The sequence below is a fragment of the Peromyscus californicus genome, unplaced genomic scaffold, assembly GCF_007827085.1.
Source record: "Peromyscus californicus insignis strain IS unplaced genomic scaffold, ASM782708v3 Scaffold_12__1_contigs__length_115047231, whole genome shotgun sequence".
Classification (NCBI taxonomy): Eukaryota; Metazoa; Chordata; class Mammalia; order Rodentia; family Cricetidae; genus Peromyscus; species Peromyscus californicus.
The window spans coordinates 56,684,931-56,712,011 of NW_026294413.1; the positions used below are offsets into that span (position 1 = coordinate 56,684,931).

The window sequence follows — 27,081 nt, forward strand, 5'->3', positions numbered from 1 at the left end:
TGAATCCCGCTGAGCTGATAGTCCTCCTTATCCAGTGCACAATAGCATCATTGTCTTTTGCCTGCATATTTCCTCATGTCATATCAGCAGCTGTTTCTCTCATCATTCCTCTATGCAAATATCATTTCCTTATAGCTGCTTCCAGGCTTCTTTATTTGTGTATGTGAGTGGATGGGTGAGTGCCACAGCATGCATGTGAGGGCATCAGAGGACAGCTTGCAGGAGAAGTAAGCTCTCTCCCTCTGCCACGTGTGTTCTGGGCGTTGGACTCAGGTAGTCCGGCTTGTTGGCAAGCACCCTTCCTTGCTGAACCACCTCACAATCCCATCTTTACATTTTATTCTCATCTATTTCTAAATCTGTCTTTTTGTTTCTGATGTCAATAACAAGTGCCAGGGGTGCTCTATGTGTTGGGTAGGTGGTCGATGTGGTCCCTGCCTCTCTTCTTTTTAATTTTTTGGATTTGTTATGGTTGTGTGTGCACGATGTGTGTAGGGGCACTCAGGTCACAGGGCATGTATGGGGTTCAGAGGACAACTTTGTGGAGTCAGTTCTCTCCATCGTGAGATCTAGGGACCGAGCTCAGCTTGTCAGGGGTGTAAGGTAGTCACTTTATCCACTGAGACATCTCAATGGCCCTGGCCCTGGGTGCTTTTTCCACCCCAAGATGCCCAGCCTAGGTACATACAACCTACCCACTCCTGTCCTGATGTCAAAAAAGCAGCTGTGCCAACCTTCCTCCTGGAACAGAAATGTCTAAATTGAGCCAAAATATGTCCAATGGAATACATTTTCTTTTCTTTTGGAACATTTATTTGTTCTTCTTTTATGCATATGGGTATTTGACTGCATGTTTGTATGAGTACCAGGTGTGTGCAGTGACTTCCAAGGCCAGAAGATGGCATCAGACCCCCTGGAATCAACGTTACAGATGGTTGTGAGCCACCACGTGGGTGCTGGGAACTAAACCTGAGTCCTCTGTAAGTCTGGCCAGTTTTCCTAACTGCTGAACCATGTCCCCAGCCCCTGGAATACATTTTAGATCATGCCATCAATAACTTTGAAGTATAAAGGACTTGTGGACAGGCCCAGACTCCATGGTCCATCAATCTGGTTTATATTGTCTTTTGCTCAAATAACAATATAAAATCGACTTCTGTGACAACTATCTGCTCAGGAAAGCTTTTATTTTGGTAATTAAGTTTGTTGGGAAAGACCTCTGGAGACTGGGAGAGACCAGCACAGGGCAGACTGTGTGGAGGAGGGACAGGCCTGGGCAGGACAGAGTGGGGGAACATCTTCCCTTTCTGTGGAGCCTTTCCCAGTGGCTCCCAGCATGGCCCACTGCACAATTCTTAGCCACTGCCACCCCTCCCCCTTGGTAAGCAGAGGTGGGGTGGCTGAGAAAGCCTCAGCTGGTGCTGAAAAAAAAACAAAAACCCTGACAACTAATGGGCAGTCCCAGCTGGTATCTGGAAAGCAAGAGGGAAACCCTACACCTTTCCTGACAGGCACATTGATTTGGGTTTGTGCTCCTGGAGTTTCACTGATCTTTATGAGGATGTCCATCTGGGATGTCAAGGAGCACATGGGCACAGAGAGGAGCAATGTCGTGGAGGTCTGGTCCAGGGCAACTTCCTGCTTCCATCCCTTGGGAAGGCTAGGTTGACAAGTGAGGTGTCTGCCTTGGCCTTAGTGCTCGCTCGCTCTGTGTGTGTGTGTGTGTGTGTGTGTGTGTGTGTGTGTGTGTGTGTGCGCGCGCACATGCTCACATGCGTGTGCCTGCCGTGTTACACATGTGGAGGTCAGAGGACAACTTGCAGGGGCAGGGTTTTCCTGCCACCCTGTGCATTCTGGGGATTGAACTCAGGTCATCAGGCTTGTTGGCAAGTGCCTTTAACCATCTCTCTAGGCCCTGGTTCTAGGTGTTTAGAGCACCAAAGACTGCTGGTGGAGCCCATTTGACAATACCTGTTTGTGTTGGATCCTCTTTCTTCACTCTGCTTCAGGCTCTGTCCCTTCTCATCAGTGAGTTCTGATCTTCCTGCTTTGTCCAGGCTTACAGGACTGTCTCGGACACAGATTGCAATCATTATTATTTTCTTTTTGCTTTTTTTTCCCCTCTGCTTTGGATAACACCCATCTGGATCAGGTCTAAGTGGACAATGTGTGATGGGTCAGAGGCATGAACACACACCAGAAAGAAATGAATATCTTCCTGAGTAGAGCCTAGGTGATGTAGAGCCTGCAGGAATGCTACTACCACCTCCCAGTCTTCCTTGGGGTGGAGGGGACAGAGCAGCTTTGTACTGAGGAGTTTGGAAGGGCTGCAGAACCCTGGGAGCAAGACTAGGGTTCAGTGAAGGGTGTGGGTGGCTACTGTGGGGCGATCTTTCTGTGCATTGTGAATCTATGTTGCTACCATTGGTTAATAAAGAAGCTGCTTTGACATATGGCAAGATAGGAGACAGCCAGGTGGGAAATCCAAGAGAGATAGAGGGAGAAGAAAGGCGGGGTCAGAGGAGATACTGTGAGCCACAAGGGTGGGGGTGGGGAAGAGAGCAAGATGTAATAGAACACAGATAAAGCCACAAGACATGTGGCAATACATAGATGAATATAAATGGGCTAATTTAAGATGTAATTGCTAGCTATCAATAAGCCTGAGCAATAGACCAAACAATTTGTAATTAGTATTAAGCCTCTGAGTGATTATTTTATAAAAATGGCTGCTGCCCAGGTGAGACCGGGAGGGACTGAAAAACTTCAGTTTACAGATGACAGTCATTCAATCAAGACTGTAGCACGATTTTTCTTTGGGCTGCCAGCTCACAAAAAAAAACAAAAACAAAAACAAAAAAAAAAACAACTTACTATTATGGAGACTTATTATTATGAAAGCTCGGCCTATAGCTTAGGCTTGTCCCATTAAGTTTTATAACGAAAATTAACCCATTTATATTAATCTACATTTTGCTTCATGGCTTTTTACCTCTCTTCCATCTTGCATCTCCTGTTTTCTCTCTGTGTCCTCTAGCGATTCCCTGCTTCTTCCCAGAGCTCTTTCTGTCCAGAGGTCCTGCCTATACCTCCTGCCTAGCTATAGGCTGCTTAGCCTTTTATTAAACCAATCACAGTGATGCATCTTCACACAGTGTAAAGGAATATTCCACAACCCAAGACTCTGCTGGTCTTGGCCATTTGTGTAGCAAACCATGGGATGTCCGGAAGATCTGCTGAACATCATGGACATTTGGTAAAACTGATGACAACCTTGCATTTAGTTTGGGAAGCAGAAGCTAGCAGGATGCACAAGCCTGAGTGGCTGATGCAGCTGTGGACATCAGATGGCATCAATGTCCTGAAACCTGCAGGAAGCTGATGGCGTGGCCTGCAGTTTCCACCGGGGACACTGAAAAGGAAAGTGAACTTCAGCATTGGTTCAGGGATCTTGGATTTTTTCCATCCTTGAGGGTTAGGAGTGGAGATGGGACATGAGATGAGAGCCCTTCCTGGAAGGGTTTTGCTCACATGATGGAGATGTGGAGCAGGGCATCCCTTGGAGCGCTCGCTCCTAGTGGTTTGATCACAGTGTGTCTAGCACAATGTGGAATGCTCTCCCAATGCACTCCAGAGAGGTGACACAGCTTCAAGGCCTCCAAAGGCAAGAGGCAATCCCTCTGTACAGATCTACACAGGAGAGCTGACTTCAGCCCTGAATGCAGAGTCTGCCCTTAGGTCCTCTTACCCTTGGCACAACAAAGGCTGGAGAACCGATCTGGGCTTTTACTTTGCCCCTGGAGACACCACTCAAGTAGTTACTAGAAAAGTTCAAGGCCTTTGACTTTAGTTTAACTTTTTTTTTCTTGAATATTTTTTTTATTACTTTTATATGTGTGTGTGAATACCATGTGTGTGTTGGTACCCTCAGAGGCCAAAGAGGGTGTTAGATCCCCTGGAGCTGGAGTTACAGGTACCTATGAGCCACCAGGTGTGGGTGCTGGGAACCAACTCAGGTCCTCTGGATCAGCAAAGCTCTTAACCATTGAGCCATCTCTCCAGTCCCTTTAGTTTGATTTTGTTTTGTTTTTAGTAATGAAACACCTTCAAACATTCACTCAGACGTATTATGTAGGAAGTAGGAAAAAAAAAAACTCAGGATTTCACTAACTCTGATTTATTTCATAACTTCACAGGGGTAACATTTAATTTTTCAGCCTGTTGATAAGTGACAATGGTGAAGCCATTCTCAAGAACACAAAGCCACATGAAGTCAGGATATAATGGTCAATAATGACAATCACTGTGGTTAGGCGGCGTGGACAAAATGCATTTCAGAAAGATAAGTCATCGCAGATGATGACTTTTAAAAAACACTTCTCTTGCAACTTCTTATTCTTCAATTAAACCAACTCACAATCTAGAAGAGCATGTTATCACTTCAAAATCAAGTCAGCTAGGTCACCAGCCACTTCTGGAATACTTACCACGGATGTGGAAGACAGCCAGTGCAAAAGAGCTGAAATGCTTCCCGGTGGGAGCATCACGGCTGGCAGCCTGTTACATCTTTACTTGTTTCCACACAACCAGAACAGTCAGGAGAGCATGCACTGAGTTGACAACAACTACCACGAAAATACCAAGACCCTCAGTGTGTCGAGGGGTTTCTAACTTCCAAAACGTTACTTGAAGTGCTTAAAGGGCACTGTGCCCTTTGATCCTAATGGCAGTCCATTTTCAGATGAGGAAACTGATGTTAAGAGAAGCTAAGCCACTTGCTTACAGCACACAAGGACCTACCACAAGGCTGTACATGAACTGGGCCAGAGCTCTGCCTGGCATGTAAGTGTTGGTTGTTCATGGTGTTCTAGTGCACTCGAACCTGGGGCACACACACAGGACACTACAGTTTTCAAGTCTACGTACAATTACAGAAAGCTTGAAATAGGTACACCAATGCCAGCAGGGGAACTTGGTTTTGCTGCAAATGGGTCAGTCTAGAAACAAAAGCAAGCGTGGTGGACACTGATCATGCTGAGACTTGGTCATCAGGACACTTTAGACCACCTGCTGTGTGTTTGAGATTTAAGGAGTTTAAAATACAATTTGCTTAACATCAGTCTTCTACTGAACTAAGAAAAACACGTTTGAGTGACACACAGCTAGGGGAGGGTGGGTTCCCAAAGTCCCTTCCGGGCTTCTGTCCAGGTATCACTTCTGAGCATTTTGTTGTTGAGACCATTGAACTCATTTGACCTTTGCTTCTTTCTCTTTATAAAGAGTAACACAGCACCCCACACCAGTGACACACACCCCGTAAACGCATACACCACGCTACAAAGAGTAGCTTGCCACACAAATGAAGTGGGGCTTATGTGAAACACATTGCATGTTGAAGCCCTCAGCAGGTTGTGAGGTCCTTTGCTCTGCTTTGCTCACTGCGGCCAGTTAAAGTCTTGGTGGTTAAACAGACCAGAGTGACAGTCACACCACTCCGTGCATGTCCACTTCTGTGCATGTCTCTAAACGTCCGTCTTTTTCTCAAAGACGTCTCTCGATGGCTGTGTACCTCTTGGTAACAGACCAGGTGAACCATCCACGGGTCGAGAGACTGACATTGCAGCTCCTTCTGGAACCATCTACACGAAGTAGAAGGAAGATGTGTGTGGAAGGGGACACACTGCAGGTGACATTAGAAACCCAAAGGCATGATGGTCCTACATCCGGAAGAGGAGGGCCTGCCCCCCAGCTCCCCAGATCCCTAGTACAAGGCCTGTGACTGCTTAGCTATAGATGACAGCTGGAGGAAGTTTCCAGAGTCTAACAGAATTTGCTGATTTGAGACAGGAAATGTCCCGACAAGCCACTCCATCTCATCTTTCAAACTTTATTGCAAAAGCTGTTTATTTTTTTTTTTAAAAACAAGGTCAATTCATTTTTCTATGGTATGAGTCAACACTGGTCTTTCTGATGTGGTTTAAAACATTACGTGTGTGTGTGTGTGTGTGTGTGTGTGTGTGTGTGTGTGTGTGTGTGTGTGTAATGACAGCTTGCAGGAGTTGGTTCTCTCCTTCTACCATGGGGACCGAACCTTCCTGCAGAGGGACACGGAAGAGGAAGAAAGGAAGCCATGCCTTATTTTGTGGTGGCTCTGTAGTGGCTACACAGACAGCAGAGATCCCGGGGAGAAAGAGTATGTGATCTCGTTAAAGGTATTAGGTGAATCCACCTTCCTAATGGGCAATCCATCAGACAGGTGATGGACATTCCCAACTGGATTAACTCTTATGTTTTGGTGAGTTCGGAATGTTAGGTCTCCACCTAGGCAAGTGGTAGATTCCATTTTTCTGACCAGAAGGCAATGGTTTTCTCTTAATGAGACTCAGTAAAGCCCCAATCAAGGCCACTATAAAATTCTCTCCTCTGAAGAGGTAACCCTAAAATCATTTAGGAGATGGGCTAAAATTGGGGAACAGATATAAGCCATTTTTATCATGAAAATCTAGAGATCTACTTCTAAAGCTATTTACAAAGGGATTAGTGTCTGGCTGAGGTCCCAGTCCCACCCTAAAGTGTAACTTCTATGAAGGTGACAAGGAGAAGTCAGAGCTCCTTTGTGGCACTCGTGAGTCAGAGAACCCACTCTTGAAATGCTCCTAAACTGCCTTCTTTTTTTCTAAAGATCTATTTATTTTTATTTTATGTGTGTGCTCTGCACGTATGTATGCATACCACATGTGTGCAGTGCCCAAAGGGACCAGAAGAAGGTGTTGGATCCTCTGAAACTGGAGTTATGGATGGTTGTGAACCACCATGTGGGTGCTAGGTTCTGAACTCCTCTGTAAGAGTAGCAAGTGCACTTAACCACTGAGCCATCACTTCAGCTCCTGCCAGCCAATTTCTATTTCCTGTTCACATCATTACCCCCTCTGAAGACGTTGGCAAGCAACATTACCAACCCAGCTATCTGGCTGACCCTTGGTGGGCTTAAAGGAAACTAACGTACAGGAGTTTTAGGTATTTTAGGGACTTGGTCTTGTATTTACTAACAATCTACTTTAGAGTCCACCAAACCAATCTACTTTAGAGTCCAGGCATTTTTTTTTTTTCTCAGAAAGAAAAATTGAGATGGGACACTAGTGGTGGTACATTCTTCTAATCCCAGAACTCAACTTGGGAGGCCTGATGCAGGGAGAGAGCAAACTCTAGGCCAGCCTGGGCTATAAGGTGAGACCCTGTCAAAACAAAAAAAAAAAAGACTTGGTTCTAATGCTTGTCTTCAATTCTGTATATTAGAGAAAAACCCAGTGTAACAAGATCAGCCTTGTCAAGCACTATCCCTATGCCCACCAAGAGGTGGAAGGAGTGGGGGTAGCTCTCAGTTGCTCCTTCCATTGTCCCAGCGGCTGTAACCCTCTCTTTCCCCTGACTCCTCCCTGCTCTCATGTTCAAAGTAGGCCTCTTCTTCTTCTTCCTCCCGTATGACCTTCATCAGCTCCAAAAAGGTGGGTAGTGGGCCCTGATCCTTCATCTCCCGCAGCCGGCACCAGAGAACATTGTTAAGGTTGGCCCCAGCCATGACCTGCTCCAGGCGTACCTGGTCAGCAATGTTTCGGGGAATAGCCCGTTTTTCCACAGCTCTTCGAAGCAGAGTTTCCAGTCGGAGCACGTAGGCTGAGATTTTCTCCCCGTCTTGCTGATAGGTCTTTAGGTATCTTACCTGCGAGGATCTACGGCTCTCCAGGCTCCCAAACACCTGCTTAAAGGCCTCCAGACACTCTTCCACACTGGCAGAAGGGTTGTCCGCCTGTACGATGTGCATGAGGTCCAGGGCGGGGCCACGGAGGCTCTCCGTCATCCACTTTTTCTTTTCTGCCTCAGGGATGGGCCACTCTTTGGCTATCTCAGTGGCCTGTTCCAACCAGACCTCAAAGGACTCCTCCTCTGGGGCAGGTACTGTGCTCCCAGAGAATACTCGCAACTTACAGTACCTCATAGGCAGCAGAGACCTTGGGGTTTGAGCCATTGCCTGCCCCACCAAATGGACCAGTAACTCAGAGGATGTGCAGGTCGCGGTAGCTGGAGCCACTCCCTCCTGCTTAAGGGCTCGGAACATTCCTGCAACCGTCTGCCCTTCTTTTTCTAGAAAGAGGTTCAGTCTTTGGAGAAACTCAGTGTCCTGATTAGCGGTCTTAAAGATCACTTTCCAGACACCCCCTTTTCCCTGAACCTCACTGGGGACCACAGACATATCTGTGTCCTCCAGGAGTTCTAGTAAAACAGCATTGGTGTTATCTTGCTTCTGGAATATCTTGCCTAGCAGTTGGTAGTTGCCCACACACTTCAGTGCCTCCTGAAGAACCGCCTGGATCTCAGGCTCACCACAGTCCATGGGTATGCCAATCACCATCAATGACTTCCGGTCATCCACACTCATGATCTTACACCACTCCTCCAACAGTGCCACCGCCATCGTCCCAGGATATGCTTTTGTGCTTAGGCCTGGCCTGGCTCACGCCCCAAGCAGCTCAAAGCCTTGTGGGTGGCTTTGTCCTTTTACTTAGTATCAAGAACCAGGCACTTCCTGGGTGTCTTCAGACCCTCAGCAAAGTTGATGGATACTACAGGGTGGACGGGGGTGGGCTGCAGTTATCAGCCCTGTGGCTCTGCAGTGGGTTCGATGCTGTTTCTGAGAGCTGTAGGCTGTGTGGTGCTGACTCTTGTCACTGTGAGGCACCTGGGACAACTGCTTTTCCCATCAAATGTTTCCTGTCACTTCGCCTCTCTCTAGTCAGCGGGGAGGCAGCATCCACTCTAGCACCCAAAGCTCTGGGGAGTCACACAGCAAAATGGCGAGGACTCCTAGGGAAAGAGAGGTTCATTTTTACTATACAGACCTCTACTTCCCAGGACACACCCACATTCTAGTTTGAAATGGGACTAGGGGTGGACCAAGGGCTATGACGCCCACTGCACCTGTGTCTGCCCCACTCTGGCAAGCTCCCTTCTTTACTTACTGTACTTTTGGACTGTGGGGACCAGCTTAAGTCCCATCTCTCCACCCTGAACCCCCACCAGTGGGCAGGATTCGAGACCTTCACCATTTGAAAGATGAGATCAGGAGACATAGTTAAATACCTGTTTATATGTTCCAGAATGTTCCTCAAGAATCAAGGGGCCATGTATTCAGCTTCCAGCTCAGGAAGATGTCTCCCACCTCTATACAATAGTGTGTATGCGTCTTAACTTCAGCCAAATCAAGCTGTCCTGTTACACACAAACATGAATAATGTTTTTAGGCTGGATATCTAGTAATAAAGATTAATGCACTTATTAAAAACATAACAGTTCAGGAAAGTAAAAAAAAAGTGAGTCCTGCACAATTTAATGGATCATCCTAAAGAAGATAGTTGCTACACTTCTTTGAAGAAAAAGCCCACCCAGTTCTGGGGACACTCTTCGGTCTGCAGAGTGCTTGCCTGGCACACATGCAGGAAGCTTGGAGTTCAAGTTCCAGCACCATATAAACTGGGCGTGGTGGTCCATGCCTGTAATCCCAGCACTTGGGAAGTGAAGGCAAGAGGGTCAGGAACTGAAGATCATTCTTGACCACATAGGGAGCTTGAGGCCAGCCTGGGCTACATGAGAACCATCTTTAAAAATAAGTCCAACTGTACTGTGTGTGGTGGCACTCCCAGCATTTGTGAAGATGAGGCAGGAGGATTGTAAGTTTGAAGTCAATCTGGGCTACATAGAGAAATCTTGTCTCCAAAGAAGAAAAAGACATAAAAAAAACTAAACAGAATCATTCAAACATTTAAAAATGATTTTAATGGGTATAACAGAGAAAAATGGAACCTCAGAAAAATAAGTGCACTTCGGAGTTATGAATCAATCCCCTTTGGTTGTGTCTAGCATGGCTTTTCCAGTGTTACACATGGTAAGTTACCAACTCAACTCTTCCTGTAGTGCTTTCAAGGAGAATGGGCCCCATAGCTCATGTATTCAAATGCTCGGTCCTTAGTTGGTGGAACTGTCTGGGAGGGATTTTGGAGGTGTGTCACTGGGGGTGGGCTTTGAGATTTCAAAAGTCCACCCCATTCCCACTGTCAATCTCGGTGCCCTATGCTTGTGGATCAGAAAGCTCTTAGCTCCTGCCCCAGACTGTGCTTGCCTACCTGCTGCCATACTCCCAGCCACAGTGGTCATGAACTCACCCTCTGAAGCTGTATAAATGCTTTCTTCTCTAAGTTGCCTTGGTCATGATCCTTTGCCACAGAGGCAGAAAAGTAACTAAGACACTTCCTGTCATTTAAATTTGACTGGGCCGTTGAGAGAAAGGCAAACAGCAGAAAACATGCCCACACCAGAGTGAAGTATCCATGAAGCAGCTTGCTCTGCATGGAAAGGGAAACCTAAGAATGTAAAAGGGAGTGGTCCTGTGACAGCGTGGTCACTTAGCCATGGGGATGCCTTCAGAGAAGCACCTTAGGTGGCTTCCTAATTGGCTGAACACCACAGAGTGCACTTATGTAAACTAAGATATCCGTAACATCACTAGACCACGCATTCTTTTTTTTTTTTTTTGGTTTTTCGAGACAGGGTTTCTCTGTGTAGCTTTGCGCCTGTCCTGGAACTCACTTGGTAGCCCAGGCTGGCCTTGAACTCACAGAGATCCGCCTGGCTCTGCCTCCCGAGTGCTGGGATTAAAGGCGTGCGCCACCACCGTCCGGCTAGACCACGCATTCTTATGGAGTCATTGTGGTATACCAACTGAAATGTTGACTTGACTGTGCCTTTCAGAGACCTTTGTAGGGTGTATGTTAGGATGCTACAACCATTTCTACCCTTAGCCTGAACATTTCCCATCAGTCTGAGGGAGGCCATATGCCACAGATGCTGACCAGAACTAAAGCAGCAGCTGCCTCAGGAGCAGCTTCCATCTTCCTGTGAAATGCTAAAGGCTGTTCCAGTGTGCCAGAACCAGGGGGGCAAGATGCTGTCTCATCCTGTGCCTGGGAGCATGGGGACCTGGGACTTCAGACCAATCCAGGCCTGAGATTTCCTTGTAAAATATGGGAGTGAATTTCCTTCTCTTGGAGTATTTGGAGGAATCAGAAATGTAAAGAGCACTGGAAGGGCTAAGGATGTAGCTCAAGTTGGTGGAGTGCTTGCCACCATGCAGGAAGTTAGACCCCAGCATTGCATAAGCCAATAGTGGCAATGCCCATTACCCCAACACTTAAGAGGTGAAGGCAGACAGATCAGACATTCAAGCACGTCCTTGGCTATGTAAGGAGTTTGAGGTTAACCTGGGGTTACATACAGGACCTTGTCCCAATAACAACAAAAATAACCAAACAGAAGGCTTTGAATGCCCAGATCCACAGAAAAACTGTCATAGTAAAATTGGTTAGCTTGTGAGGCCTTTCCCCTGAAGGTAATCCTACAAGGGATGGCCTGAAAGAAAGAAAGAAAGAAAGAAAGAAAGAAAGAAGCCCCAAGTGTCTGGAGAGATTGCTCAGTGGTTAAAAGCACAAGTTTGGTTCCTAGCAGCACTGATGTGGTGACTCACAGTTATCTATAACTTCAGTGCCAAGGGATCTGACACCTTCTACAAGGGCCCCAGGCATGCATGTGGTACATATACGTGCATTCAGGCAAAACACCCATATATATATGTATATATAATTAACACATGCCATGAGGTGGTGGTGCACGCCTTTAATCCCAGCACTCGGGAGGCAGAGCCAGGCTCTGTGAGTTCGAGGCTAGCCTGGTCTACAGAGTGAGATCCAGGACAGGCACAAAAGCTACACAGAGAAGCCTTGTCTCAAAAAAAAAAAAAAAAAAAAAAAAAAAAAAAAAAAAAAAAAAAAAAAAAAAAAAACCAAAATAAATAAATAAATTAATTAAATAAAATAAAATAAATCACCCCCCCCCAATTTAAGACCCCAAGTGAAACACCCTTGATGTACAACAGGGTCATGAAAAAATGTTTGGATGTGAGAGAACGCAAGGGTTTCATATTTTTCTCACGTAAAGGGGGCCCACAGGATAACCTGTTAAAGGAACCAGGCTCTGAGGTCAAAGACGCCACTTGAATTACCAAACTAGACACGTGTCCTTCATAAACTCCTCCTAAACCCGTGTCCTAACCTGGAAGGCTTGGAGCGATGAAAGCCCTCATCTCACCGGGCCTTGGTGAAGCATTGGCAAATGAAGCTACTGGAAGCTTTTAACAAAATGCCAAGCACATCCGGTGCTGATGTCCAAAGGCCCTACGCACATAGGGGTCCTCTCAGCTCCTACATAAGCTTGGCGTGGAGTGTGTGTGTGTGTGTGTGTGTGTGTGAACTGTGACTGCATCCATCAAACTATCTCTGGCAACTGGGGGCGTTGGTATCCGCATACAATCCTTCCCTAAGCAAAGGCTGACAATGGGCCTGATTTCTTGGTCACACCGCCCTGTGAGAACATGCTGCAGTAAACTGTCTTTCATAGACCAAACCCATTCTCCTTAGTGAGCATGCTCAGATCTCCCGGCCCCTAAAGGATGGGCAACGCTTCTGCAGGTTTCAGCCACTCTGGAAAAACAAGGGGGGGCCTAAATCCACCAGAAGCAGAACCAGGGGTTGAGATTAAGCAAGGAAGGGCCCAAGATTAGAATGCTGGTTGGAAAAGCCTCCAACCTGGCGACCGTGGCTGGACCGCGGGCACGCGCCCCCCCCAAGACATACACCCTCAAATCCTCACACACTTTGGCTGCGCATAATTCACAGCATGTAATCCTCCCCTAAGCCTCGATAGAACTCTACCCTTAGCTCAAAGCGTTGCCGCCCTAGAGAAATGGCATCTGGTAACCGTGGGGCTCTGGCGCAGTGTGCAACAGGGCGGGGGAGCTGCGGGGGGAGCTAGGCGGGGCGCCCTGAAAACAAGATGTGCCTGGAGTGAGCCTCAGTCTGCTTAGTCCTCAACCATTTTGGGTGGGAGTGGTGGTAACCAGGTGTGTGTGTGTGTGTGTGTGTGTGTGTGTGTGTGTGTGTGTGTGTGTATGTGTGTGTGTAGTGGTGGGAGATACCAAATCCGACCCTCCTGGGCCTCTCCCGGGGCAGTAGCCTACCTGCAGGGCATGAGACTTTCAGATAATGTTGAGGGTCCTCAATCTCTATGTTGAGAAGCAGTGCTGTGATTCGCAGCCCGCATTCTCCTCTACGCCCCCATGCACCACAGGCCTGCATCTTTCTCCGGGTCATTCCTCCCTTTCGCTACGCCCCTCTGCTTTTTTCCGTCCCCGCCATGTTGTGAGCCTCACCTCCCAACCACCGCGGCTGCAAGGAGCGAGATTATTCCCCTTTTCCTCTGCTCCTTGAAGTCGCCCCCGCCCCCAACCCCCAGGTCGTGGGGTAAACTGAAGCTTTGGTGTCGGGCACTTGGGTGTCTGAGACCAGCCCTTGGCTATTTCCAGGATCACCCCTCCCCAGCGACATAGCATCCCAACGCCTGCAGGCTTGACCCTTGGCTCCCCCAACCCTCCGCCCTCAACCAGGGACAGGGGAGCTCCAGAGCCACCTCGCAAAGCCGCGAGGCAGGTGGAGGAGAGGGGCTCAGGGCCAGGATCTGCGCCCTCGGGTCCTCGCCCAGCTGTAGCTGTCCAACACTCACCCTGGCGCCGAGAGCTGTCTGCTGGGCGGCCGCTGCGCATCCATTAGCGGGTGGAGTGGCCGCTTCACTTCCGGAGCGCGGGCTCCGGGTGCCCCCCACCCCCTTGTACCCTCCCTTCTCCGTCCCCTCCCTCTGGGTCCCCTCCCTCCCTGTCCCTCCCTCCTGATCGCGCGTTCAGCCCGCCCCGCCCCGCCCCGCGTTGCCGGGAACTGGCATCCTCTGCCGCAGCGACCGCCCGCCCAGATCCAACTTTGCCGCTCGCTCGGAGGTGGCGCGGCGGCGCCGGGGGGCGTGGGCAGGGAGGGAGAAAGCAGGGTCAGGAGGAGGGACCGCGAGGGGTGGGTCGCCGGCTCGCCAGCCCTCCATCCTTTCTGTGCACCTTGCGGTAGGCAGGGAGCGGCAACCGCGGCGGCAGCTAGGGGCTAGTGCACACCCAGCCAGGAAGACTTAGGGAACCACAGACAGACGGACGGACGGAGAAAATCCTCCCCAGCGCCCCCCGAGCCATGGCCGAGAGAAAGCAATCTGGGAAGGCGGCAGAGGACGAAGAGGTCCCTGCCTTTTTTAAAAACCTGGGCTCGGGCAGTCCCAAGCCCCGGCAGAAATTCTGCGGCATGTTCTGCCCGGTGGAAGGGTCCTCGGAGAACAAGACCATCGATTTCGATTCGCTTTCGGTGGGCCGGGGCTCAGGGCAGGTGGTGGCTCAGCAGCGAGATGTCGCCCACTTGGGCCCGGACCCGCACCGGCAGAGCCGGCGTGCCAGCGGGGAGCCATCTGTTGAATCGGGCCGGAAGGTGGAGATCCGGCGGGCCTCGGGCAAGGAAGCCCTGCAGAACATCTACGATCAGGTTGGTATGGGGGGGTGGGGACGGAGAGCGGGGCTGAACCCTGGCATCTCGCGGAGGACCGAGCATCCCCGCGTGGCGACCGGCACGCGGCGCTTGGAGCTCTGCCTCCCGCATCTGCACGCGCACCGCGCCCTGCCCGCCCCTTCACCGCGCAGGGTGCGGCGAGGCACGGGTTAGCCGGTGGGCGTCTGAGCGCCCACAAAGGCTGCCCTCGCTTCCTTGTGCCTGGGAGGTGGGGAACCCGCGTCAGGGACCAGCTGATCCCTGGGCTGGAGGCAACGAGTGGCGATTGGGGTGGACCACTGTGCTGTTCTTAAATCCTCCCGGGCGGCATCCGATTGCAGCTGTGGCTCAGTGCCCCACCCTTTTTTGATGCAGCTCAAAGAGCGCAGTGGTGGGCTGCAGTCAAGGCCAGAGGACTTTCCTGGGGTCGAGGGGGGAAGGGGCTCACATGGCTCCTCGGAGTGGCAAGGTCTGCGCCTTCGGAGCGCTCGACACCACGGTCCTGAGCTCTGAGGTCAGGACCACGGCCAGCGCCCCGAGCCGTCACCAGTGCCTGGACTCCGGTTCACAGCCAGTTAAGAGTCAGGGAGGCCGTGATGTCACCGAGAAAAGCTAGATAGCCCATGTGGAGAACAAAGTTCTGCTAAGTGTCTCGGCAAGGGCTTCCCAGAGCGCTTCCCCAGCGCTGTTTGGGAGGCACTTTGGGAATGGGGAGAGACTAAGCGGATGATATTCAAACAGCCAAAAAGGAAAGGAAAAAAGAGGATGGGAGGGGAAGAAGGCTTACATTTGGAGACAAGACTCCCTGATTAGAGACAAAGAAGGCGAGCCTGATTATCCGTGGTCATAGAAAATGTTTGACATGGTCCAGTAAATCACAGCAGTGCACATTTCAAATCTAGTGGTCTTTTCACACACATGTCCCTCTATTTCAGGGTGACATTTATACTCGTGTATTTTTTTTCACAGCTTTAATGTCTCAACTGATCATTTATAGTGCACAGTGCTTTAATGCTCGATTGCTGCTTCTCTTCCATGCCCGTGGTGAAGATAACACACCAATCTATGAATGACTCTATATTGAACCTCCATGTGCCTTCCCTTCTAGGGCAGGAGGAAGATTAGTCCTAAAAGTGCTTCCTTTCAGACAGCCACTGGAGAAGTTGGGGGCTGTTTGCACATGCTCACTTCAGGGCTTGCCCAGAGAATGCTCCAGAGAGAGCCTCAGAGAGCAGCTCTGGGGCAATGACTGGGACACCGCTTCCCTGTTTCCTAACATGGCAGAGTGTTTTAGCTTTTGACTTTCTTAGGACCACTTCTAGGAAAAAAAAATCACTTAATTTACACCCACCCACCCATCCTCTGATTTTTAAATTTATACTTTACTAAGAGGTGACTGGAATCTAAATCCAAAAATCTTGTTTTGTTCCAAGTGAACAATTGAAAAGTTTCTTTTTTCTATCTTTCTTCTTTTCTTTCTTTCCTTCTCATTTCTTTTTTTTTTCATTCTTTTTTGGGACAGAATCTCATTCTGGACTTGAACTCATGACAATCCCAGTGCCTTCTGGGTGCTGGGATTGCAGATGTGACCCACCATGACCACCAGCTCCGTCTGTCTGTCTGTCTGTATATCTATCTATCTATCTATCTATCTATCTATCTATCTATCTATCTATCATCTATCTATCTATCTATCTATCTATCTATCTATCTATCTATCTATCTTTTCTTTCTTTTGTGGTGCTGGGGCCTGAACCCAGGGACTAGTGTGTGCTTAAACAAGCATTCTGTCGCTGAGCTACATCCCTAATCCTGATGTTTCAATATTTTACCTTGTAGTAAAAATGGGGTAAGTATAAAATGAGTCCTCATGGGAGCACGTTGGTGAAAGTCAAGACCACATTGCACCGAGGTTGAGTGAGCACTCTCAAGTCAGACACGGTGTAGGGTCACTCCAACAATCTGCAGGAAGCAGAACTATACCTGGAGAATCTGTAAGAGGACACGTGAAAGTGACAGATGAGGTGACCTCTGCATGACAATGGAAGAGCCACTGGCTGGGTGACCGGAGTGACTGTTGGAACACACCCTAAATTTAACATAAACTCTAAGTTGCAAATCTAGGGAACACAGAGGAGGCAATTTGAAGACAAAAGCACCAGATCCAATCCTTAGTTTCAACCCCTGCAAATCCATCTCTGCCTCAGCTTCCTGGTCATCAGCTCTGGAGGTTGGTTCTGGCGCGGCCTTTCTGCAGCCCTCTCTGGTTCATTTATCACAAAAGGGGCATTCCTGTGGGACTTGGTCATCCATAACTAGCAGCATTTACCCAGTTTGGTGCTTACAATGCATGAATTTTTCATGTTTCGCAAGAGGGTGTGCATATATGTATAATGATGGTGACTTCAGAAAGCACAGTTGGCTCACGGTTTTGACAGAATCAGTGGTCATTACTTAGATTTAGCTCATCAGCAGGGTGTCTTCAGGCTTTCAAGGAATTCTAGAAGCTCTGGCACAGGGGAGGGTAGATGGAATGGGCCATATTCCCTTCTCCTCCCTTGAATCTGTTGGTAAGGGGTCAGAGTTGCTAGGCATGATGGCACACACCTTTAATCCAGCACTGTGGAGGCAGAGGTAGGTGGCCTGCGCTACACAATGAGTTCTAGGCCCACCAGAGCTACTTGGCAACATCATGTTTAAAAAAAAAGAAAGAAAGAAAGAAAGAAAGAAAGGAAAAAGGAAGGAAAGAAGAAAAAAAGGAAAAGAAAAGGAAAAAGTATTTTGCTCACCTATGACACCAAGAATCCTTCTGTTGTAGAAAGGCCAAGAAAAGCCAGAGCAGGCTCCTTAGCCACGTAGCTCATGGGGGATGAGAGGGGCTAGTGGATACATTCCCAGGGACTAGTGACACATGATGCACAGACTGAGCAAGCCATGGCCACAAAACCCTAGGAGTGGCTTGCCCCAGGCTTCCAAGCTTGGGGAAAGGGAAAAAGTCAGTAGAGGGGTTAGGAACGAGGAGAGCATCCATCTTCTTGCTTCTCTTTCCCGTGTGTGTGGACAGAGGCCGGTTTGGGCTGCAATGAAGCCATATTGATCCTGAGCCTCTTGGGATAGAGAACAGACGGACAGCTCTCCCACCACTATCAGAAAACACCTGGAGTGGGATACTTATGAAATAAATACAGATAGATCTGCTTGGGCTCGTGGTTCTGGAAGTTCAGATCAGGTTGCCTTATGAGACTGGCAAGGGGGGTATAACATGGAGTAGGGGGGAGGAGGGAGGGAGGGAGGGAGGGACAGAGAGAGAGAGACAGAGAGAAGAGAGCACATAAGCCCCTTTGAGGGCACACCCACAATAACATTGGGAGTTCCTATCAAACCATACATGTTAAAGGTCTGTAATAGCACCTCCCCGAGGATCCAGATTTCACCTGTAAACCTTTGGAAGACACTCAGTGCTTAACTATGGTAGTTGCCCTGCTCACCAGTGAACATGGGTCTTTGAGCCCCACCCTTTCTCCTGGGATCCTTCCCTTCTAGTGGAGATACATTAGGTCAGAAACCTCCTCTCATCCTGGGATACTGGATGCTGAACCCCTTTCAAAGAACTTCCAGGCACATTTAACCATGAGCAACCTGTGCAGACTACAGAGGTGGGCAAGAAACTGTCCTCTGGTCCAGGGCAAATGCCAGTGAGTGGGCCCTATAGAACTCTGCTGAGCTTGGCAGCATCTTGCTGTAGCTCAAACATATCCCCTAAGACCTTTGCTGGAAACGTAATTCCTTGTGTAGCGCCATGTTGGGAAGCAAGGCTAGTGGGAACACCCTATCCTTATGCTGTCAACACTGATGACACAAGAACCTGAGACTCTTGAGTTGCGTCGCTTTTCCTCGTTGGCCAATGTGATGCTTTCTCCCAGGTCACGTGGCAATGATGAAGGCTCACGGTGTGTAACCTCGGTCTTAGACTTCCCGGCCTCTAGACTCAAGCACCAAATGTAATTCTTGTCTAGGGCTGGGGAAATGGCTCAGTCGGTAAAATGCTTGCCGCATAAGTGTGAGGACCTGAGTTGATCACCAGTGCTGACATAAAAACCTGGGTGTGGGCTGGGCACGGTGGTGCACACCTCTAATCGCAGCCCTTGGGAGGCAGAGGCAGGCAAACCGCTGTGAGTTCAAGGCCTCCCCGTCTATGTAATACATTCCAGATCTGCCTTGGGCACACAGTGAGATGTCTCAAAACGATGCCGTGGATTGTGGTGGTGTGTGTTTGTAATTTCAGAGCTGGGGAGACACAGCTGGGGAGAGCCCTGTGGCTCACAGTCAGCCACCCTAGTCAAAGCAGCAAGCCAGAGGGCCCAGTAAGAGACTTCGTCTCAAAAAAACCCAAGATGGATGACTCCTGGAAGGATACCTGAGGTATCTGGCTTTCATACAGTGTGCATACATGTACAGTCACGATATATGATCATGCATGCAAATCTGTACATGCGCATATAAATACATAATAGAATAAAATGAAGAACAAGGAAAATGTCTTTGTTATACGTTACCCAACTCAGGTATTCCGTGACAGTAGCACATAAAATGAATCGAGACAGTCACCACACCTATACACTGCTTTCTAATATTCCTTTCCATTCTGGAGCCATAGCCCCTCTCTCCAAGCTATTTCTCAGCCTTGGATTCCCAGTGTTCCACAACACCATCCCTACCCCATCCTCCTAGGGTAACCCTTCTTCCTCCAAAGGGTGCCATGTTCTAAATTCCCTCTCTTCTCCCTCGTTCTTCCCTCTTCTACTCAACATTCCCAATTCTGAGCAACAGTGAAATCCTGATGGTTAAAATTTCCACACCTGTGTCAATGGCTCATAACCAAGCTGTCCTTTGAGATTCTTGTTGATGACAGATGTGTAGTGGAGGTTTGTCTGGGAGCCTAGAACCAGGCCAATAACTTGATACTCTTAGTGGTCCTCCTGCCTCAGTCTTCCCAGTGCTGGGACTACAAGTATGTCTCTACTTCCAGCTTTCAGTGAGTTCTAGGGGTCAGCTTGTAAGACAAGCACTTCATCAACTGAGACAGCTCCCCAGTCTTTTCTTTTTTTCTCCTAAAGATTTTATAATTCTTAAAATCACAACAAATCATTAGTAACTTAAGAATTCTTGTTCAGCTAGTAGATGTGCAATTAGCTAACTAACTGTAGAGGAAGAAGTAAAAGACTGAGCTCAGATGAGACAGGATTCTCCAGCCTTTTGCCTAAGGCCTGAGCTGACTGAAAGCCTGCCAGCCTGCCAGCTGTAGGCATCGCTCCACAGCAGCTCAAGAGGAAGGTAAAGGTTACCGCTCCACCACCAGCAAACCCTGTACAGATTCCATGCCGTAGACGTTAAGGCTGGGCAGAGCTGTTGCTGTAGCCCTGACAGCAGCAGACAGCTTTTCTTGGGTGTCCTTTGGTACAAGAGTCCCTTTCTACTTCCTTGAGAAGGGAGGGAGAGTCCGAATTGACCATTGTTTGAATGTCACCTGTGTTGTGTCTTTACCTTGGATGTCAGAGCTCAAATGAGACTTAGTCATTGGAGCAGTGGAGAAAGACGTCACCCCTGGACCTCAGGGGGCGGTCCTGTGACTAGAGTGGAGGCCTCTTGGTTTCACCCTCGCCCCAGCCTCGTTACTAGCCGGATAATGTTGGCACATGCTTGCAATCCCAGTACTTGGGAAGTGGAGGCAGGAGAATGAGGGGTTCACGGTCAACCTTGGCCATGTCTAACCTGGAATTTTTTTTTTTTTTTTTTTTTCCGAGACAGAGTTTCTCTGTGTAGCTTTGCGCCTTTCCTGGATCTCGCTCTGTAGACCAGGCTGGCCTCTGCCTGCCTCTGCCTCCCAAGTGCTGGGATTAAAGGCGTGCGCCACCACCGCCCGGCCTAACCTGGAATTTTGAGACCCTGTTCCCAACCAGTGAGATGTCTCACTGGGTAAAGGCACTTGCAATCAAACCTAACAACCTGACTTCAATCCCTAGAACCCACACGGTGGAAGGAGAGGACCAACTCCTGCCAAGTTGTCCTCTGACTTCCATGTTTGCTGTGGCTGACACACCTGCTCATACACACAGTGAATGAATGTAATTAAAAAGTTTTAAAAGGAGACCCTATTTCTATGACTCATGACATCGCTGTATTTCAAAACTAGGAATGTGCTCCAAATAGGGAAATGTATAAATTCTTGAAGAAAAATAAGCAAGCGAACAAACCAAGCAAAAAACTCAACCCATCACTTACACGTCACATCCTGACTCTCAACCGTGACTTGCCTTGCCACACTAGCGTCTCCATCGCAGGGTATACAGCCGCATCCCTTTGAAACCTTCCCTTTGATGGATGTGCTGTCAACCTCCTGGAACTAAGGAAGGGGAGATGCACGGCTGTTTACTGCCCTGACTGCTTAGGCCTTGATAACCCGGGAAGTGCGTGGACAGGGCTTTGAAAGGAGCTGTCCTAATCTGCTCTGTGTTCTTCCCCATTTGTTCTGCAGCTGGGGTCCATCGTGCGTCGTGAACTTCAAGTGTGATTTACTTCTACTGGCGGAGTACCTTATATCCATCCCATTGAACGTCATAGCTTTCTGGGGCAGGCCTGGAAGCAATGTTTGTGTGTTCTGTTAATCCTGCACTGACTTTATGAAGCATGTGCCACTGTGACCCTTATCTTGCAATGGAAGTATCTGAAGTTAAAAGCAATGTCCTAATGAAGTGCAAAGGGTGGGATCTGAACTCAGAACTAGGCATCTGATAACTTCTTAATCACTAAGATGTACTGAGCTCTTCCCTGCCCTCGCTTATTTGACACAGGATCTCATTATGTAGCTCTGGCTGGCCTGGAACTCACTGTGTAGACTAGACTACTCTTAAACTTTTAGCAATCCTCCAGCCTCTGTGGCCTAAGTGCTAGGAGTAAAGCTGTATACTGTCATGCTTGGCTCTAAATCACTTTTTATACTCATCATTTCCTACCCATCTCCAAAAGAACAATTATTGCAAACATGTTCTGAGTGACTACACTTTTTTACTATGCACTCTTCAGTGTCATTTGTCAAATGGACCATTGATTTGTCTTTATGAATGTGCTCCTAACGAACGATATTCTGTCCACTTATTTTTAAACACAAGAAGTATCTTCAACTACCCCCGGGACACAGGCCAAGTCTCAACAGCATGAATGACACCCCTTTCTAAGATTAGAGCTCTGTGATGACAGTGTACCTTTTCCAGTTGCTGTCAATCATTGTCTAAGGCAGCTGGAACTGCTGTAGCAGATTACTATAGACTAGGCTTCTGGAACGCCAGGCATTCATTCTCACAGCTGTGCACTCTTGAAGTTCAAGATCAAGAAGCTTGTAGATCCCCTGTCTGGGGAGAGCAGCTTCATACTCCTCATGCAGTGGAGCAGACTCTCTGTTATAAGGACATTAATCTCACCGGGCAGTTCCACCTTTATGATCTAACATCTTCCAGAAGTCTCACGTTGTGATACAATCTTAGGGATTAGGGTTTAACATACGGATAGTTGAGGGACATACATGGAATCCTCAACAGTCATGGTTGATACATGAGCAGTGAGGGAGTTCTTGTAAAAGCAGTGGCAGGCGGACAGGATTGCCAGACACTTGAGTTGTTTCCAGCAACAAAAAGCTTGGTGGCATAGGTCAAAAGCAGCACACAAGTGGTACCTTGCCAGGGTCAGAGCCTCCCAGTTGAGGGAGAGAACCTGGCCTCAGAGAGCCAGAGCATGGCCTTGAGGGAAGAAAGCCTCGCCTTGAAGAGCCAAAGCCTGGCCTTGAGGAGAGAACTTTGCCTTGAAGGTACTTCTGGGTTTGCGTGGCATATGTGGGCTGGTATTCCTGGAGAAATGTCTAGAAGTGAGAAGGCTGTGTGAGGAGACAGGAAGCCCATTGCTAATCTGGCTCTGCCACCACAGGGCTGTGTGGCCTGCACGGTCCTATGACCTTGAGCTGCCACTGAGTGGGCCTAGGTCTCCAAGGCTTCTTTATCCATTTCCACTAAAGGATCAGAAAGAAAGCTGTGATATTCCTAGTTGTTTTTTATAGCATAAAAGTTGTGTTTTTTACAGTTCAGTGCATGACGCCATAACTATCTAATTCCAAACACTTTCATCACCTTCAAACTAAACCTTGTGCCCAGGAAGTAGACACTTCTATCAGACCTCTGCCAACTATGTATCTGTCCTTATGTCTCTGTGTGTGAATTCGCCTTTAGTGGACATTTTGTGTCCACAGAGTCAAACAGTATGTGGCTGTTTGTTTCTTCTTTAATGTGTGCAGTATTGTCGAGGTTCACATTGTAGTGCGTGTGTGTGTGTGTGTGTGTGTGTGTGTGTGTGTGTGTGTGTGTGTGTGCATTTGCCTTTTTTGTATATTTCATGTCCACAAAGCAAACGATATGTGGCCATTTGTTTCTTCCTTATCTTACTGAGCGCAGTATTGTCGAGGTTCACATTGTAGTTTGTGTGTGTGTGGCGGGGGGAGCTTTCTTCCTTTTACTGGCTGAATAATATGCCTCATTTTTGTGCTTTTCCATCTGTCCCTTAATGGGCAGTGGGGTCATTTTCACCTTTTGGCAATTCTGAATAACTTGGTGACTCACAGTCTTCTCAAAGTAGAACCATATTCTCCACTTTCTTGGATTCTACCTTAGGAGTGGAATTCCTGGGCTCTACGGTAAATAATTCTAGGTTCAGCTATTTTGGGAACAAGCCCACTCCTTTACATTTTATGTCCTCGAGAGTGTGTCTGCAGTCTTTCCAACACTGGTTATTTCTCTTTCTGTGAGTTTGTGGGACCTCCGGGTGGTTTCATTCCCATTCCCAGTTAACACATTGTCCTGCTTGCCGGATGTTGATGTGTCTGTCTAAAAACACCTCTGTTTTTAAGTTTGATTCCTTGTCTTGTTGAGTGATAAGAATTCTTTACATATTCTGGATCCTGCCTCTTCATTGGATAGATGATGGTTGTTTAGTGCTAATTCTGGGTATCAAACCTAGGATTTTGCAGATGACAGCCAAGCTCTCTATCCCTCAGCTCCCTTCAGCCGTGGTATATGGTTTCTGATAATATTTTCTCCCTTTCCAGGTTATTTTTTACTTTTTCAAATATTTATTTTGTTTTTGTTTTTAGTTATGAGCACATGTGTGTCTATGTCTCTCTGTGTGTGAATCATGTGTGCAGGTGACCTTAGAGGTCAGGAGAGGATGTGGATCTCCTGAAAATGGGAACTACAACTGGTGGTTGTGAGATGCCCTCATGGTTGCTGAGAACCAAACCTCAGTCCCCTGGAAGAGCATTGAGGTATCTTAACTTCTGAGCCATCTCCCCAACCCTGTTTTGTTTTTTTTTTTAACTTTTTACAATAGTGTTCTTGAAGAAACAAAAGTTTTAAATTTTAATTTAGTCAACTTATCTCTTTTTTTTTTTTGCTTCTGTTTTTGCTGCATTATCCTTTGCTGTGCTCAGAACCACAGAAGTGCCTGGAATCTCTCCTGGAGCTTGGGGTGTCCTTCCCGCAATCACTGTCACATCACTGAGTCCTCAGGGAGCCTTGAAATTCATTTACAATAGCTGGGTGTCCCCCAAGGGCTTTTTGCTCTGAATAATGAGCCCTCTATCTTCTGGTCCTGCTCATGTAAAAAGGACTCCTTCATTATTCCTGTGCATATGCACATCTAATTATATAACTATGATATTTAATATATACAATAGATTAATGAAATTGTGCGTACATAAACTGTATACTTAATAATATGGGAAAACTGCTTCCCAAGCAAACAGCTTTGGAATGCCAGGGGTGGCGCTGAGGAACAGTGACCAACAAGTGGAACTTAAAACTATTAAATTTGGAAAGCTGTATTCACTGATTTTTTTTCCTATTAGAGTAAAACATATATAACGCAAAATTCACCATCTTAATGATTTAAGTGGGCAGTTCAGCGATAAGTGCAAACATATGTTTGCTCATTCATCAGAATTCTTTGCAGTGTGCAGATCTGAAGCTTTGTCCTCACCGCACTACTGTTCTTCGGCACAAACACACACACACACACACACACACACACACACACACACACACGCACACACGCACGCACGCACGCACACACACACGCACACACACACACACACACACACACACACGCACACACACACACACACGCGCGCGCGCACGCGCGCACACGCGCACACACAAGAACTTGGCTAGCCGGGCGGTGGTGGCGCACGCCTTTAATCCCAGCACTCGGGAGGCAGAGGCAGGCGGATCTCTGTGAGTTCGAGGCCAGCCTGGTCTCCAAAGCGAGTTCCAGGAAAGGCGCAAAGCTACACAGAGAAACCCTGTCTCGAAAAACCAAAAAAAAAAAAAAAAAAGAACTTGGCAACCCTGGTGTATTCTGGTCTCTAAACCCTCAGCACTGCAGGTGTGCCCTGTCTGGAAGCTGCACCGTTACATTCCTGTAACTGACTGCTTTCACTCACCATGACAACATGTTTACCCACGTTACAGCGTGGACAGAACTGCCTTCTTTAGACTGAATGCTATTTCATTGCTAAGACCACATTTTTTTTTTCTCATGGTGCTGGGATCAAATTCAGGGCCTTGCACGTGCTAGGTAAGCACCTTCCACCAAGCTACACCCCCAGCCAAAAACCACATTCTGTTTATCCACTCTTTCACCTGTGGATACGCTGAATCATTTTGTTATGAATGTGGTGTTGAAAATGTCTCTGTGAGCTCTTGATTTCAGTTCTTCTGAGCATCTACCCAGAGGTGGAGTATCATTTGATAACACTGCTTTACTTACAATTTTTATTTCTTGTCAGACAGGGTCTCGTATAGTCCATAGTGAGCTTTGAACTCATTATGTCACGGAAGGTGACCTTGGACTTCGGGATCTTCCTGCCTCTGCATCCTGAGTCCTGAAATTACAGGCATGTGCCACCACATCCAATGTATGCAGCTGGGGATGGAGCAAAGACTTCCTTTGGAAGAGCAGTCAATGCTCTTCATGGCTGAACCATCTCCAGGCCTTTATTTTTTAAGTGTATATTTGTGTGTGTCTCTCTCTGTGTGTATGTGCATGTGAGTGCATTGCCCGAAGAGACCAGAGGCAAAGGATCTCCCTAGAACTTGAGTTTCAGGTGGAGCCGTTCAATATCAGTGCTAGGAGCAGAATTTAGGTCCTCTGCAAGAATAGTGCATGCAATTAACTGCTGGGCCATCTGGCTAGCCTTTTTTTAGTTTTTCTGAGAGGCCACAAAATGTTTCCAAAGCAGGTATGCTGTTTTATCAGTAGAGCAAAGGGCTCCTATTTTCCCACTTCTTAGCCTTTTAAAATCTTCTCTCTCCCTCCCTCTTTTCATCCCTCTTCTTCTTCCTCCCTTCTCTTCTTCCTCCTCATTTGAAATGACATCTCACTGTGTTGTCAGCTCTGGTCCCCAACTCTTGGGCCCAATCAATCCTCCTGCCTCAGCCTCCCAAGCAGCTGGGAGTACAGGTGTGTACCACTACACTTAGCTGTTGCTTTTGTTTTGATAGTAGCCATCCCAGTGGGTGTGAATTGGTATCTCATGGTGGGTGTGATCTGCATTTCCCTAATGATTTGACCAGAGGTGTCATCGTGCTTTCAGCTGCTTCCTGGCCATTTGCACATGTCCTTTGGAGAAATAGTTGTTCACTCCCTTGACCGTTTTTTTTTTTTTTTTTTGAGTTGGATTAAACAGTTCCTGTGTTATAGAAATGTGCCCATGTACTATTAGTAACCACTTCACAGACACATGATGTGCAAATATTTGCACCCTGTCTATAGCTTTCTTCTCACTGTATTGATTATGAACTTTGGTACAGGGAAGTTTTAAAGTCAATTTTGATTTTGGAAGCTGCATGACAAGATGACCTTAGATGACACTGATAGATGCTGTGGTTGGAGTTGAAAGTAAACTTACCACTGCCTAGAATCTCCTGGAAAGAGAGTCTTCGTGAAGAATCATTTAGATGAGGTTGGCTTGTGAGCATGTCTGTGGGGGAGAGTCTGGATTGTTCACTGACGTTAGAAGATCCAGCCCATTAGGTGGCGCCATTCCCGTTATAGAGGGGTTCCCATCCTCTTTTGCTCTCCCTCTCCCTCCAAGGCCTCAAATAACCCCAGCTGGCCTTGAGCCAACCAGCTACGTAGCTGGAGATGATCCTGAACTCCTGATCTCACTACTTCCACTTCTCACCAGGCCTGATTTGTAGTTTTCTTCTCAATGGAGTGTGAAAATCAGGATTGATGTGATGGATTCTATTCTCTAGTGTTTTACCTCTGTTTCTGTTTTAGAACAATCTTTGTCTTTCATTGTCAGTCACAGTCCATTCCTGTCCACCCTTTCTCATCTCATGCCCTATCTCTCTTCAAGGCTCCAGTGAGATTTCCAGGCAGGATCTGCTTTACCTCCTGACCTTGAGCTTGTCCATCAGCAGAGAGCTCCACCATGGAGGATTAACTGCAGCACATCAGCTGA

At 47.8% G+C, this 27,081-nt stretch overlaps 2 protein-coding genes across 3 annotated transcripts in view; one reads left to right on the forward strand and one right to left on the reverse strand.

The window, feature by feature from the left end:
• Nucleotides 1-4,161: 4,161 nt before the first annotated feature.
• On the reverse strand, nt 4,162-13,797 carry Pnma2 (PNMA family member 2). 2 transcript variants are annotated; one of them, XM_052732876.1, is made up of 3 exons: nt 13,666-13,797; nt 9,139-9,267; nt 4,162-8,862 (listed from the first exon to the last, which is right to left on the reverse strand). In XM_052732876.1, exon 3 carries the CDS (start codon nt 8,471-8,473, stop codon nt 7,379-7,381), a length of 1,095 nt encoding a protein of 364 aa, XP_052588836.1. In that variant the 5' UTR covers nt 8,474-8,862; nt 9,139-9,267; nt 13,666-13,797; the 3' UTR covers nt 4,162-7,378. The 2 variants fall into 2 exon arrangements, with proteins under 2 accessions (XP_052588836.1, XP_052588837.1); XM_052732877.1 differs by lacking the exon at nt 13,666-13,797 and adding an exon at nt 13,124-13,229.
• A 198-nt stretch (nt 13,798-13,995) lies between these two features.
• The window catches only part of Dpysl2 (dihydropyrimidinase like 2), a 103,756-nt gene continuing 90,670 nt past the window's right edge, over nt 13,996-27,081 (forward strand). The window contains exon 1 of the mRNA XM_052732873.1: nt 13,996-14,513. Within this exon, the coding sequence (XP_052588833.1) occupies nt 14,172-14,513 (342 nt within the window). The 5' untranslated portion in view covers nt 13,996-14,171. The remainder of the gene's footprint in view (nt 14,514-27,081) is intronic.

Excerpts from the sequence above, each read along its gene's own strand:
- Pnma2 (XM_052732876.1), bottom strand. The coding sequence starts at position 8,473 with ATGGCGGTGGCACTGTTGGAGGAGTGGTGTAAGATCATGAGTGTGGAT.